Source organism: Canis aureus, chromosome 16 (genome assembly GCF_053574225.1).
Source record: "Canis aureus isolate CA01 chromosome 16, VMU_Caureus_v.1.0, whole genome shotgun sequence".
NCBI classification, from domain to species: Eukaryota; Metazoa; Chordata; class Mammalia; order Carnivora; family Canidae; genus Canis; species Canis aureus.
In genome coordinates this window covers 55,957,737-55,972,904 of record NC_135626.1, presented here as the reverse complement: position 1 = coordinate 55,972,904, position 15,168 = coordinate 55,957,737, and the positions used below count along the sequence as shown (strand labels likewise).

At 52.8% G+C, this 15,168-nt stretch overlaps 1 protein-coding gene across 13 annotated transcripts in view; it reads left to right on the top strand.

Annotated features, from left to right (window-relative positions):
* SLC39A11 (solute carrier family 39 member 11) overlaps positions 1-14,940 on the top strand; it is a 404,898-nt gene extending 389,958 nt beyond the window's left edge. For 11 of the 13 annotated variants that reach the window (XM_077854073.1, XM_077854074.1, XM_077854072.1 and 8 more), the window contains 3 exons: positions 9,958-10,056; positions 12,558-12,716; positions 13,218-14,940. In XM_077854073.1, coding sequence (XP_077710199.1) covers positions 9,958-10,056; positions 12,558-12,716; positions 13,218-13,296 — 337 coding nt within the window. In that variant the 3' untranslated portion in view covers positions 13,297-14,940. Of the gene's footprint in view, positions 1-1,183; positions 1,452-9,957; positions 10,057-12,557; positions 12,717-13,217 lie in introns of those variants that run through there. The other 2 variants (XR_013354911.1, XR_013354910.1) reach the window with 1 other exon arrangement.
* Positions 14,941-15,168: the final 228 nt, after the last annotated feature.

The following is a 15,168-nucleotide window of genomic DNA, read 5'->3' as shown; positions in this document are numbered from 1 at the left end:
CACCAGAGCTCAAAGCTCCCTGTTCGGTTTGCATTAGGCGTGCGGTTCAATTGCTCTCCCTGAAGGAGGAGGAGGAGGAGGAGGAGGAGGAGCAGGTGGTGTTCAGCTTTGAACTCAGTCCATATGCCCCAAGGATAAGTGAAGGTATCGTTTGGTCTTAACAAGGGAGCGGGGGAAAAAATCCCTGTTCTCGGAGTTTTGCATTGGCCAGGAGCCAGGCCAAGAGAGCAACGTGACAGAGACTGCAGTCGAAGGCTATTGAGAGCGTATGTTATTCAGCAGCAAAGCATTCAGCTTCCAGCTTCGTGCCCAGAAGATTGTTTTGCGGGTGGAAAAGAAAGGAGCCTTTCAGCCCCTCTCATTTGGCCTGCGCCGCGGGTTTTCGCTGAGCAGCCGTTTCGGAGTTTCCTCTTGGAGCGATTGGTTTATGCTGTCCAGATGTGCACAATGCGATGGTTTTGTTTCTCGGCTTTCCAGATGTGCAACGGCCAGGAAAACGAGCTTTGGCAAACGCCGAGGCCTGTCTCTGCAGCCCCTGGAATCTGGAGAACCCACAATGCCGCCCTTGTGTAGGAATCCCAGAGCTTAGGATCTGGAAAAGAGCTTACGGGTCGCCCGATTCAGCCTCCTTGTTTTAGAGCAGAGGACACCGTGGCCCAGGGAGTTGTGACATGCTCGCTGCTGATTGATGACCTGCAGCTGGGAGCAGATGAGACATGGGCCTTGCTGGAACTCACCGGGCCACATCTGTGCGCATGCCTGTTCCATGCACATGGCTGTGTGCACCTGGCACTCCTGTAGGTGCTCGGGACGCATCGGTGAACAGAGATTCCCAGCTTGTCCTGATGCCGGGTCAGACGTGGGGGAAAGGGCAAACCATTCACGTAAAAAATGAGTACGTTGTACAGGAGGTTAGACGGTAGGAACTGCTAACAAAAAATATGGAAGAGGAGAAGAAAAATAGGCTAGGCTTAAAGGGGAATGGGAGTGCTGGATGGTTTGTGATTTTAGATAAAGGGATGAGGGCAGATTTCGTCGGGGAGGTAACTATCTTACAACTGCCGAGTAACACAATAGCTCCAAGTTTGGTGGCTCAAGCCAGTAACATTATCTCATGTTTTTGGTGGGTTGGGAATTGGAGGGTGGCTCTGCTGAGTGCCCCCTGCTCTGTGTCCCTCTCAAGGTTGCAGTCAAGAAGTCAGCTGGAGCTGTACTCATCTAAAGGCTGGACGGGGCCAGAGGACCAGCCTCCAAGGTGACAGACCACATGGCTACTGGCTAGAGGCCCTCTTGTCACATGGGTGCCTCTCTGTGGCTGCTTGAGAGTCCTACAACATGGTAGCTGGCTTCCCCCAGAACTAGTGGTCAAGAGAGATCGACAAAAGCCACAATGTCCTTTATGACCTAGCCTTGGAGAAAACAGATGGCCTAGTCTTGAAAGAGGTGAAGAGGTGAGTCACAGATACCCAAGGAGGAATATTCCAGTAGAAATGCCCAAAGCAGGGGCAACCAAGCGTGCAGAAAGAAGTTGAGAGAGAGAATGAGAGAGAGAGAGAGAGAGAGAGAGAGAGGCTGGACCTCTGGAGTGGAAGGAGCCAGGGAAGAGGAATAGAGGAGGTCAGAGAGAGGACAGAGGGCGGGGACATGTAGGTCACCACAACCCAGAGGAAGGACCTGGACTCTGCCCTTGGGTGAAATGGGTAGCCACAGCAGTGTCAAGCCAAGGAGCAACATACATAGACATAGCAGCGGTGGAGAGGACAGAGTGGAGGGGCAGGGGGAGAAGCAAGGAGACCAGTTAGGACACTGCCACTGTGCACCAGGCAGGAGACAGTGGCGGTCCCCACCTGGGCGGAGCCGTGGAGCAGGGAGGAAGTGCCTGGATGTGTACAGGCTTGGAGGATAGATCCCTAGGATTCCCTGTCGGGTTGTGTGTGAGGAGCGAGCGAGCGAGACTAGCCAAGAATGACATCAAGGTTTGTGGTCTTCCTTCCCTGAAGCCGTCTCTGGCCCCTCTTCCTCCCTGCCTTCTGTGGTTTTACATGAAGAGATGGCATATGGGGAAGGCTTGGGATCCAGCACTGTTGGCTTTACTGCAGTGACCCGTGCCGTGTTCTTCAGTTTATCGCTTGCCCTTTGTGGGACCTGGGTTACCCTGTCTATAAAATGGAAAATGAACGTACACCTCCTAAGTGAAAGAAAAAAAAATAAATGTATAATTTATAAAGGCCCTTAGAGCTCTTTCTAGAAGAAAGTACCAAAATGCTGGAAAAGTTTTCAGTGGCTTGTAAATGGTATTTTTCCTGCTGGAGAACAAAATGGTTTTATTGCCACCCTCCTCCCGCCACCCTCCCCGCCCCCAATGCCGATCCTACAAATGGAACGATTAGAACATTCAGCAAATGAGAAACTGGAGTGAAGGATGAGCAAGGGGACAGATGCAGGTACCCTAGGAAGGACAGTACCCCGAAGGGCCTCCAAACCTACAGCCGGGGGGAAGCCACCTGCGGGCCATGTTTGCAAAGGGGTCATCACCCACAACCCTCACAGGATCCTCCACCCAGGTCTTGTAGGGCCGCCTAAACTATTCGCAGAACATCTGCAAGCAAGCGTGACCAAGCCAAGCAGTTGGAAGTGAAGATAGCGGCTCCCCTTGGAGACCAGGGACCCTGGAGTTGGAGGCTCCTGGGGTGCTCGGTATGTTCCGTTTCTCAAGCTGGGTGTGGGTGTTATAATGATCATCACGTTTCTGAAAAATTCATCAAGCGGAACAGATGGAGTATGTGCTCTTCTCTGCATGTCCATTCAGCTGCAATGAAACATATTTATGAAAAGGCAATGGGAAGTTATCCTTGTCCTCAGAGTGTGACCCCCACCCCCCACTCAGGACCCCAACTCCTACCATGAGGGCATCCCCATTCTCTGCTAGAATGCATGGTTCCAAAAAATCGATTACTTTTTTTAAAAAATATTTATTATTATTATTTTTTTTATTTGGGAGAGAGAGAGCTGGGCAAGGGGCAGAGGGAGAGGGAGAGAGAGAATCCACAAGCAGACTCCCCACCCAGCACGGAGCCCGACGCGGGGCTCAGTCCCAGTACCCGGAGATCATGACCAGAGCCGAAACCAAGAATCAGATGCTCAACCCACCGAGCCACCCAGTCGCCCCTAAAAATCAATTATTTTAAAGGAGAACTCACCAATAACCGGTTGCCGTTGGCCGCCTATCCATCAGTTCGCAGTTCAGAAGGTATAGCTCGTTTTTGTCTGGGGAATTCATGTGACCAGAGGGTCACAGCATTCACGATTCGTGTCTAGTTTTTCTCGCCCACAATTTCGCCTCTGAGATGCCTCATCCTGTTGCACGAAGCTGTAGATGGTTCACTCTTGCTGCTGTAAAAGCTATTGCACGGGGTGAGCAGATCACTGGTTTTTTCTTCACTCGGTCCTTGACGGGCATTTGCTTAATTTTCAGTCTGGGGCTAACCGATCGAGCTCCTAGGAGCCTGGTAGCCTTTATGACTGTGTAAGCACGTTGCTCTCGGGTCCATACCCCCAGGTGCTTTTAAATCACGTGGAGGCAGCCTCTGACCTGGCCTGTACCCTGTACATAGGACGGATTTATTTGCTGGGAGACTTGGCAGGTGACGATCCCCAGGGCGTCCCTCAGTGGGGGTGAGCGACCCCCCTCAATATCCAAGAGGCTTCTCTGCTATTCTGCAAGGAGGGGTGTGCAGTGGTGGCCTGAATCACCCTCAGACGACACCCTGCCTTGTGGCTTGACTTCCTGGGGCTCTTCCCCGCCCTCTTTGAGAAGGGCCGCCGACTTTAAGGGAAAGGATGGGTCATCCTGGCTTTCCAGCCTGTGGCAATCAGCCTCCCAAAACTGAGAAGAAGGGGGGTGGGGAAGATCCCTTCTGTGCTAAACCAGCTCCACGAAGCAGGTAGGGCCCGGCAGCCCCGCGGGGAGCATCCAGCCCCTTCCCACCTGCAAGCTCATCAAACATCAAGCGGCAGCCCGAGTGGGAAGCCGGTGATGTCACCCCTGAGCCTGAACACTCAGGCCTTTCAGGGCAGGACGATAACAATCAAAACAGTATGTAAGGGCCTGCCACACAAGAACACACACGCTCACGGCCCAGGGGAGGATCTGGGAGCCCGGGTGAAGCGGGGCTTGTCAGGAATATGCTGTGCTTCTCTCATTATCGGCAGGCCGGAGAACATAGCCTGGAGAGCAGGCTGCGGGTTGCAAGGACGCTCACCTGCCAACTCTCAGAGAAATCCGTGACCCTCCCAACCGCCTCCCTGGGGACGCCTCGCCTCCAGCCTCAGAACTGAACCCGAGGCTGAGCAATAACCTGCGGTTGGGGTTCAAGCAGGAATGTCCCATTGCACAACTCCGGGGGGGGTGCCATTCCCAGAACACACGATGTGCACGGTTCCCCCGGAATTGTGCAACTCCAGGTCCCAGAGCTACTGCCTTAGGAATGAGGGAGCAGGGGCCCAGTCCTTCTCCAGCGTCCTTTTTTTTTTTTTTTTTTAACTTGAATCCCACAGCTAAGTTCCCTTGAAGACTCAACACCACCGAATCTAGAAATTCTCAAATCAGACAAATGAGATCAGAGATTGTCCTTGGTTGGTCTGAGGCATTTTTTTCCTGCTGCTCAGGTACTTGGTGAGGAAGCCAGCTCCCCTACGCTGTTGCTCAGTGGCTCTCAGGCAGGGGCGATTTGTCCCCATGCTCGCCCTGCCTGCCGCCAGAAGATGTTCTGGAGCATCTGGAGACGTCTTCGGTTGTCGTGATTGGGAGGACCTACTGGGATCTGATTGGTAGAGGCCCGAGATGCTGCTAAACATCCCACTATGCCCGGGACAGCCCCTACAGCAAAGAACGATCTGACCCAAAATATCCACGGTGGCAGTTGTAGGGGAGATGTTCCAGCTCCCTTAACTCTGGAGGACTCTGGTTAACATCTCCTCCATCTGGTCCGCTCCTCTTGCCTCCAGAGTGGGCATTAGGCAGCACCTGATCCCCTGCTGGAGACTTGAGCCCAGGTAACCATCTCTCTCCAAGATGGTCTGTGGGTCTGCGTGAGGCCCAGAAGCCCCGACAAATGTGACCACTGTCGATTCGTGGCCGGGTGACCTTGGGCACAGCGGCTTGTGCGGCAGCTTCCCCATCTGTAAAATGGGGATATTAATGGGAAGGAAACACTTAGAAGGTGGACGAGAGGACTGTGTGTTGCTACCACGCCTGACACTTCATCAATTTAAGTAAATGGCAAGGGTGATTGTCATCATTTCTATTCCAGCAGAGGGACCTTAGGTGCCCTCTGACGGGCAGAGTATCGGGAGATGAGAGATGAGCTGACTTCGGCCACAGGTCGTTGCCACGGGGACTGTGCGCTCTGTGCTTTGTGCACAGGACATAGGCTGAAAGCTTTCCCCAAGTGCAAGGCCCAAGACATGAAGTGAGGGGTCTGGGTGGACATGGCCAAGAAGTCGGTCTCATTCAGCACCGAGTCTGCCTCTAAAGGAGGGCTAGAGACCCGAGGGGTGCAACCTTGCACTTGGCGTTGGGGAGGCCCCTGGGGTGGGGCTCAGGCCGGGGCACTGAGCACTCAGGTTTTCCCTCGGAAGCCAGCAAACTGAGCAGGTAGTGAGCTTTCCTGTGCACAAGACTGATGTCTGGGACAGCTGGGCTGCGACTTCTGCACATGTCCTGTGTGTGTGTGTGTGTGTGTGTGTGTGTGTGTTGACTTTGAACTGATGAAGGGGCAGGAAAGAAGGCCTGAATGGCCCCCGGCCTACCATCTTACACGCGTGCTCTCTTCCTTCTTCCGATACGACGTGCATCTCCTCATCTCTCAATGTCCGTGAAAAGAATCCTCATCCTTCAAAGTCCATCTCAAATGTCACTTTCTAGCTCAGATCATGTTCCTCTACTAGAATGTTCTCTGCATCCATTTCGTGCCTCCCTATGGCGAGTTGGGTGCCATCCTGTGGTTCTTTATAGACAGGTGTTTTGCCCTCTATTTGACTGTAAACTCCTTAAAAATAAGGGGGGGGGGGCTTCCTAACATCTCTCTTCATGTCCGACATAACCTCTCACACATGGGTGGGGCTCGGTGGTGGATTCTGAGTCACCCTTGAGAGGGGAGGTCCCAGCTGGCCACCAGTTGCTATTTCTGGCTTTGGTTCTGACCTGGAGGTCACAGGATCCAGAAGGCTGAGGAGCAGGAGTTGGAGAAGTTGGTGTGGGTCTGGGAAGGTCGCCAGGGGCGGGGGAGCAGCAGAGCCTGAGTGGCGCCTCCTTCGGGAACCTCGGGCAATTTTAACAGGAGGACTGCTTTAGGAGCACCGGCTCTGGGCTGTGAGCTGTGGGTGACCGGCGGTTCACAGCGATCATGCACAGAAGGACCCCCAAAATGGCAGGCGTTTACGCCTGTGATAAGGACAAAGTCAAGGCCCAGTTGCTTATAGCGTGCATTGGGTCACAGTGGTGCAGCTGGGGGTCCCACCCAGGTCTTTCTGGCGCACCCACTACCTGTCACACCATCTCTCCAAAGACGTGCAGCTTCTCTGTATCTTTGTTTCTCCCTTAACCGAGAAGGTGTCGAACAGCCGGCCTCCAGCGGCCCTTACAACCCGGGTGTTCTCGAACATTTACTCCGGGGACCGAGGAGGAGGACGAGGATGCAGACGAGGAGCCAGGCCTGGTCAGGGTTGGCAGGGCCAGGCCTCTAGCTGCTTCCAGGGCTCTAAGCAAAAGCAGAAATCAACTGTCCACCGAGATGGCCTTTCCTCCTGTTGCTCGTCTCTTGGGATCAGTGATGTCTGACGATAAGGCAGGGAAGCCTCTCCTAGCTGGCAGCCTGGAGGGCCAGCGTTGCACTTGCCAGGCCCGGCCCCCCATCCCTCCACTCCCCCTCTCTCCTCCCTGACCCTGCTCTCCCCATGGATGACCTTTCCTGGCCCTTCTCTCCCTGTCCCTGTTCATCCTGGTCCGGCTCAGGTGACAGATCACTGTGGGGCTTGGCTTGACACCGAAGGAAAGGGGTGCCGTCAGGGGAGAGCCTGCGGTTTCTTTTCTTAATGAGCCCTTCATCCCCACCTCCCTCTCCCTGCTGCTAATTTGCCACAGTCTAGACTGGCGATGGTGTCTTCATGCTCCCTCTGGGGAGAACAAAACACAGAACACAGCAGCCTCACTGTCTTGGGAAGGACAAGGTTTGGGTTTTTCCCCTTGCCTTTGAATCCTGTTTGGAATCTTCGTAGCCCGTCCTGGAGAGGAAACCTCTCATCTGGGCTTTCCCTCCCCTAAAAGGTGAACAATGGAGGGGATGGCCCAGCACGCCTCACTCTTGGGGGATGCTACAGGGAGTGTCCAGCTGGTCATGGAAAGCCCAGGAAAAGCACAGTAGGGCTGCAAGAGGGAGTGAGCATCTGGAGCTTCCTTCTTGGCAGGCTGAGCTTTGGCACCCCATTCACCGGGCCCCAGTCTGCTGATCCAGCCCCCACGCACACCCCCAATAAGTCAGCCCAGAGCTTGTGCTTCCCAGGGACCAGCCCTGCCACACCAAGCCCTGCTTCTCTTCTGCTCCTTTGGCCTGGGGCACCCAGGAACCCCTCTCTTCTGTTGCTGGTTCTATCTCCCCAGCAGCCCCCCACTTTTCTGCTTCTGGTCTTTGTTCTGCAGATCCCCTCCAGGGCCCCCCAGTTCAGGTTTTGTACACAGGAAGCACCCAGTCTGCAGGCCAGCTGGTGCATTCACAAGGAGCCACTGGTGTCCTCAGCTCCCACCTGGGGCCTCCCCATGGTGCTTCTCAGTGGGGTGGCAGGGTGGCAGGGACGGGGCTCCTGGGTGGGAGGTGGGCGTGACCACGAACCCCGTCCTCGCCCATTTTGATGATGTCTTAGGTCACTGGCTCTCAGTGCTGTCAGCGCGTTCTTCGAGTCTGCAGATCTGAAGCCCAACACCATAGCGATGAACCGGAGTCTCGAGGGTAGGCCCGGGCATCGGGGCCAGGGCCAAGAGCTTTGTGTTTAACTCAGTCCTGAGGTGATGCAAGTGATGAAATGGGACAGGGAGAGTGAGTAGAGGAGACTTCCGTTGGGTCACCCCTGTCTGGTTGATGTCTAACAGAAGCGGGGCATACAGCGGAGCAGGGGAACATGGTGGGAGAGCACGTGTGTGTGCAAAGAGCCTGGTGAAGATGGGAAAGGCAGAGAATCCGTGGTCCAGCCCTTGTTGGGGGGTGAACACTTAGGAGAGATTTGGTGATCACCCAGCGAGGTGGCGCCCTGCTGAGGACGGCCTGGCAGGATCCAGAGGGTGCGGCACCTGGTTGGGCTGGAAGCACCATGCCAGAGCCAGGGCAGGGCAGGGGTAATGTGGCTTGCCAGGGATAGAAGAATGGGGCTTCTGTGCTGCTTATCGGGATGGTGGCTCCTGGACAGGATGTGGAGGAGGCTTCCATGGTCCGCCTGGCGGATGGCTGCAGTCCATGCTGCGTCATGGTGAGGACTTTGGACGGGGAGCCCCACCTCTGACTTGCTGGTGACAATCCCGGGACCGGCCGGCAGCTCCGGGGTCAGGCTGGGGGTAAGCTGTTCACCTCCCTGTGAACATGGCAGGGCAGGTGATGGCATGGGCCGGAGCTTGCCACAAAATGCCGCGTCTGTGGTCAAAAAAGGGAGTACAAGAACTGGTCGGACCCTCTGATCTTCCCCACTGAAAGATACCTTGGATTCAGGGCTTTGCAAAAGGTCACGAAAAGCTGGCTGTATTCACTTATCCATTTGGGGGGTGGGGAGAGGAGACTAGAAAAGCGTGAGGAAGAAAGGATCGCCACTTCGAGGGCCTGTTTGAGAAGGCAGGTCAGGGGCCAGTGACATATTGGCAAGATGATATTGGCAAGTGGACCCTTAAAGCTCATTTCTTAAAAAGGAATATATTTCAGATGCCCCTTGCTCCTAAAATAGGAGCTCAGGGTCAGTGTGGGCTACGACAATGATAGCAGAAGACTAGAGAACTGGGGTATTTCTGCCCAGGGCTGGTGGGAGAATATAGGGTCCTGTAACTCAAGCAGGACTCCACTGTATGATCCAAAGCTGGGTTGAGATTCCTAGACTTGGGACCCAAGAGGTGAGAAACGAAACTCTTGACCCTGATCCCAAACCCAGTCCCCAAAGCCGGCCCTTGTCACCCTCTGCAGACACCAATTTGTCCTCGAGCCCGACCAGTTCCCAGAGCACAGCCCCTCTGTGTCCCGTGGGAGCAGAGGAGAGAGGATCATGGTGGACACCACTGTGGGCCCAAAGAAGTATGGTGGCAGTGCCAGGCCCGCAGAGTCGGCAGGGAAGCCAAGCCCAGGAGACCTGTGCCCCTGTTGGATTCTGCTCACTATGTCCCTGTCCCATTGCTGAGGTTGCTTCTCAATAAAATACCATGAGTCCATCTCCGTGCCATAAGGGAATAAAAACCACAACGTACTGAGCACCTCACAGGTGCTGGGAACTTCAGAGGCGTGAAGTCATTGGGCCACACGGCCGTCGGCGGTCCTCCGCGGGAGCTGTAATCATCCCCATGCAAGCCCGTCTATGTTACTCTAAGGATCTGAGATGAACAAAGTTAAGTGGTTTGCACAAAGCTATGCAGCTAAGTAGTAGAACACGGGTCATCCTCATGCCCAACCAGCACGTCCTCTGCTTACTGTGGCACCGTAAAGATTGAGTGTCCCTGGGGACCAAGGACAGCATGAAGGGGTGGACAGTCTGTGCCAGCTGCTTCTCCTTGTGTCCCGCACCCACCTACACACCTGCACTAACCTTTGTCCTTCCTCCACGTGACACAGGTCTCACCTGGATCTCCAACGCCAGAAGACGGCGTTGGGTCTAGGCCACGGGGTCCTACGTGTGTGGGTGCTGCCTTCATGTGCCTTCTTGCTCTTTCAGGAATTTAGCCATTGGAATTGGGATCCAGAATTTCCCGGAGGGCCTGGCTGTCAGCCTCCCCTTGCGAGGGGCTGGCTTCTCCCCCTGGAGAGCCTTCTGGTAAGTGCTCCAGCGTGTCAGCTGTCAGAGGCCGGGGTCGTGTGTGATGTGAAGCTCAGAGCAATCCTTCGTATGGGCTTCTTTCTTCGAGAACCTCCTCTTCTGACCTGGAAGTGACCCTGGAGGTTCTGGTAAAATGCTGACAGTCTGAATCCCATGGCCCCAAAGGTGGAAGGAAGCCCAAGATACTCATCTCTTGACCTTCAACCTTTACACAAACCAGCCCACGTGGTCATGTTCCCTATTTCAGAACGCCTCCAGGTGCTACCCCACAATGCCCAGTCAGTATTAGGTTCTCTCCCCGTCAAGTAGGAGGTAGACCAGTGTCTACTCTAAACGTAACATGCCTTTACTTAGGCCCATCTGACCACAGCGAGTCATTACATTGGCCCCTGTCATAACCCTCGTCAATGTGACAATCAGGATTCTATCAATAAGGTCTAGGGGAGGACGCTTGTTGCACTCAGACTTCGTGTTTTCATGGTCCCCAAAGGCCTTTCTCTTCTGGTCTATTCCTTAATGTTACTTTTCTGGTGACATGTAAGGGGAGTCCTCAGCTTTGAGAGGGGAGAACCGTGGCCCAGAGGGTCAGACAACGAGTTCTCGGTGGTGACTCCGAGACTGGAAGTCTAATCTGCCCCTCAACTCAGGACTCCGAACCCCAGAATACCTCTTTGTGAAGACAATCCCTGCTCTAGAATGCACGGTGAGGGCATTTTAAAAGACTGCTAATAATAACAATTTAAAAATACCTTCCATTTTATGGGGCCTTATGACTTACAAGTTCTTACACATACTTGAATTATTTTATTTTACCCTCTCTTGTCTCTTTCTCCATTGTTGCAGTCTACAGAACAGAGGACAGGGTGAGGGCAGGGCAGGGTGGCCTTAGAAATTTGGTTCAAATGTGAGTCCTGGAAGCCCAAAGTTGTGACTGTTGTTTCATACAGGAGGGGCACCACGGGATGGGAGGTGGGGAAACGAGGGGCCTCGTCATCACCGTCTGGACCCCAAGATTAAACTTCTTCTCTCTCAGTCCATCTGGGCTTGACATCGAACTCACTTTTTTTCCAAAGTGACAAAGCCAAGGCCAGGAATTGTACACACACTGCAGAGCTGCAAGAACTGCCAACCCATGCTCACGGTATATAAGTCCAGAAGCTGTGTCCCCTTAGAGGGTCCTGCGGTATAGACAGTGTCTCCCCCATGCCAACTGTCTGCTCCTGGCCACGGAGAAGCAGGGGGCGGTGGGAGGTCATAGCCCTGTCCTGACACTGGGGAGACCAGCTGGGCAGGGAAGTGCCCCAGTACACTTCTGGGTTTCTCAACCCCCAATTTACAGATGGAGAGATTGAGGCTCCCAGCTAGTATATCTTGCCAAATGCCCACGCAAAGGATAGTGGGAAAGATGTCCCAACTCCCTTGTCTGTTGGTTTTCAACCCAACAGCTGGCTGGGCTCAACCGTGGGGAAAAGGTCCCAGCTTATCTCCTACTCTCTGGATTCTCAGGGCTCATGGGGGCTGCTGTTTCAATCAGGGCCCAAGTGATTACAAGCAACAGAGACTCATTCTCACTAGCTCAAATGAAGGGATTCTTTTTTTTAAAGAAGAAATCTCTTCTTAATCCAAGATGGCGGGTAGTGGGGACCAGCCCTCAGTATACACCTGGCCAGGTGGCCAGGTAGGTCCACCTCTTTGGCAGAGGCGCGTGGGTGCAGCTCCTGCAGAAGGGGCGCAGAGGTGGCCCCAACCCCCAAACCTACCACAGGCAACCATCCTTGGGAAATGTCCATACGACTCCTAATCAGCGTCGTGTCGGTCAAGAGACGATGTCAACATCAGCTGGCGAGTGGATAGAGAGCATGTGGTGTATCTGTACAGCAGGATATACTCACAAAAGGACCAGGGAACACTGATATGTATTAAAACACAGACGCATGTTGAGAACATTACATGAGATGAAATAAGCCAGTGTTGCATGAGTCCCTTTATGTGAAATATCCAGAATAAACAAGTCCATAGAGATGCAAAGCATTATCAGTGGTTGCTGGGAGCTGGGGGAGGGAGGGAGGGATGGGGAGTGGCTGCTAATGGGTATGGGGTTTCCTTTTGTGGTGATGAGAATGTTCTGGAACTAGGTAGTGGCAACGGTTGCACAACCCCGTGACTATACTAAAACCACTGAACTGTACACATTGAACGGGTGTGCCCTATGGTATGTGAATTGTATCTCAATAATGCTGTTACGGAAAACAGACAATGCAGAAAACTTAGAAGTCTACAGGAAACCCAGGAGGGGGCACCTACGGTGTCGGAGGAGGTCGGAGGACTGAGGAGGTGGCTGAAAACACGGTGAGGAGCTCTTGCACTGCCACGGGCACCCAGGCTGTGGCACGAAAGGCATCTGTTTTCTGGGGCTGAGTCAGCAGTCCGGGCACGCTGGCTACTGAGCGTCTGCTCGGCCCTCCCCATGGTGACACCTGTCTCTGGTCTCTCCTTAGGTACGGGCAGCTGAGCGGCATGGTGGAGCCGCTGGCCGGGGTCTTTGGCGCCTTCGCCGTGGTGCTGGCCGAGCCCCTCCTGCCCTACGCTCTGGCCTTTGCTGCGGGCGCCATGGTCTATGTGGTCACGGATGACATCATCCCCGAGGCTCAGATCAGGTTGGAGAGCGAACCCTCCCTCATCCGCCCCGGGTCCCCAGCCTCCAGATCCTCCCACCCATCCATATTCTCACTGTGTAGCTATGGGCTGAGCGTCGGGGTGGTAAGGGCTTCCTTTCTTCCTTCCATTTGGTTTTTATAGCAGAATGATGTTGAGGCTACTTTAAAGGTCAGACTCAGTAATATCAGCGAGAATTTAATCGCCACACTGGATTCAAGTATACATTCCAGAGCCATGAGAGGTACCTTTGGGCAAGTTACATCTGTATGCCTCAGTTTCCCCACCAGTAACAAGGGAACACTGACAGTACCGGTCTCATGTGATTATCCTTTGGGATTACGTGAGCTAGTTCGCCTGGCATATAGTAATCCCTGATAGATGCTGCTTATCAATATTATTGTCCTTATTAATTTTCTGTTGGAATTGGACATCGCAGAGGATTCTTTCAGCTTGGATGATGTCCCAGAGCGCGTTAAGGTCTCATTTCCCTTCCTTCCTAGTGGTAATGGGAAACTGGCCTCCTGGGCCTCCATCCTGGGATTCGTGGTGATGATGTCCCTCGACGTTGGCCTGGGCTAGTGCTGAGATGCTTCGGACCCCAGGACAAGCGGCACCAGGAAACTGCAACGGTTGGCTTCTACGGGACCACAGGCCTCTTCCTTTACATTAAAACCCTCTTCCTTTCTCTCCTTTTCATCTCATTATCCTGATTGACTCTGATTATAGTAGGACAATTTTTACCTTTCTTTGGAGGGAGATATTGGTTTCATTTAGAATGTTGAGGTGTCATGGAACTACAGATTTTTGTTTGGCCACAGAATAGAATCTGTCTTCAGCAGGATTACCAAGGACACACCAATCAGGGAAATCTCTGCTTTCACAGTCTCAAGTCTCCCTTGGTGGGCTCAGTGGCAGCTTCTCAAGGTCACCTACAGGAGCAAACTACCAAGAGAGAAGCCTCCTAAGCATTTTTGCCTCATGACTCAGAGCAGAATGGCCAGGACACCTCTCATCGGTACCTCTTGATTTTTCACCATTGATCGTCTACCCATGAGACCGGAACTGGAACATCGTGGACATAGCAACCCACTCTCCAAGGTCCAGCCAGCCAAAGGAGGAATATGCCTTCCTCTGCGTCCCCCAAGGGAGATGCTGTATGGGAGGGGAACACAAAGGGAAGGGAGGCGGGTAGTCTTTCTCTTTCTTTCTTATTTTTTCTGAAGGCAAAAATCGACACTATTGATGTTAAGGGAATTCAGATGACTATGAACACAGAGTGAGAGTGCAGCTTTGATTAGAGACCTCTGCTCTCTATGGATTCCAAGAGCAAAGTGGTTTGTCATGGTTTCCAAATCCCCTAGACATTTATTTCCATAAGTCTATAGCCTTCAGTTTTCTAAGAGACTTGGGGACACCAGCAGACAGCTGGAACTCAAGCCCTCGTGTAGTTACGAAGGGAGCCACTTAAGCTAACTTAAGTCAGAGAAAGACATTTGGAATCTGCAATAGGTCCTTCCCTATTGACTATGTGACCTGTAACCTGACCTTGAATGTTTAAGCTGCTGCAGGCTTTCCTGGAGTTTGGCCTGACAGTTTAGGATGAAGAAGGGAGAAGGGGTAGGAAGAAAAAGAGAGGTTTTGTTTGTTTGTTTGTTTTGGGTTTTCTTTAACATTCCCCTTGTAGGGTAAATCTTAGCCAAGTCATCATCCTGAAGTGACTCTAAAGGATGACTTAAGTAGTCTACAAGCCAATCTGCTCCTTCCTACACGTAGTTTCTCCAACAGGGGTGATATAATCTGTCTGCTTCAAACATAGGTAAGGCCTGCCGTCCTCATTGGTCAAAGGAGCATATGGGACCTTGAGTGGGCTCCGCCAGCAAGGCAGGCAGCCCAAGAGCCAGCTTTCAGGTGTTGGGTTATCAATGCCTGCCCTCTGAGTTTACATGTTGAATTGCTTCCAAGGGTGAATAAATACCCTGCTCTGTGAATGCTCTAAGACCCCCACAGCCAACCTTAGGCTGGGTCTGTGTATGTTCTTCTGAAGCACTGATGAACAAAATTGAAGATACATTCAGAGGTTTTGATTGGTTGAAATTAACTGGTTTGGTGGTTGGTATACGTTTATTTTTATGTCTTTGTATGTAGTTCTACATAATGCAAACTTTCTGATGGACAAGACCTCATAACTGTGATTAATATCAATAAAGGGGATATTGTTGTGGATGAGCCGTGTTCAGTCCTTCTCCGAGCTGTTTCTTTCTAGGGTTGATAATATAAGAGCTAACATCGTAACATCTCCCCTGCCTACTGTGAGTAGAAGCAAAGGAAAGAGCCCAAATGAGATAGGCTACTTAGATTCATGATTCCGAACAACAAACCCAACTCTAGCTAACTTGGACAGGAGTTTAACAGAAGCCTATTGGGACCTCACAAGATCTGTAGGAGAAAAAA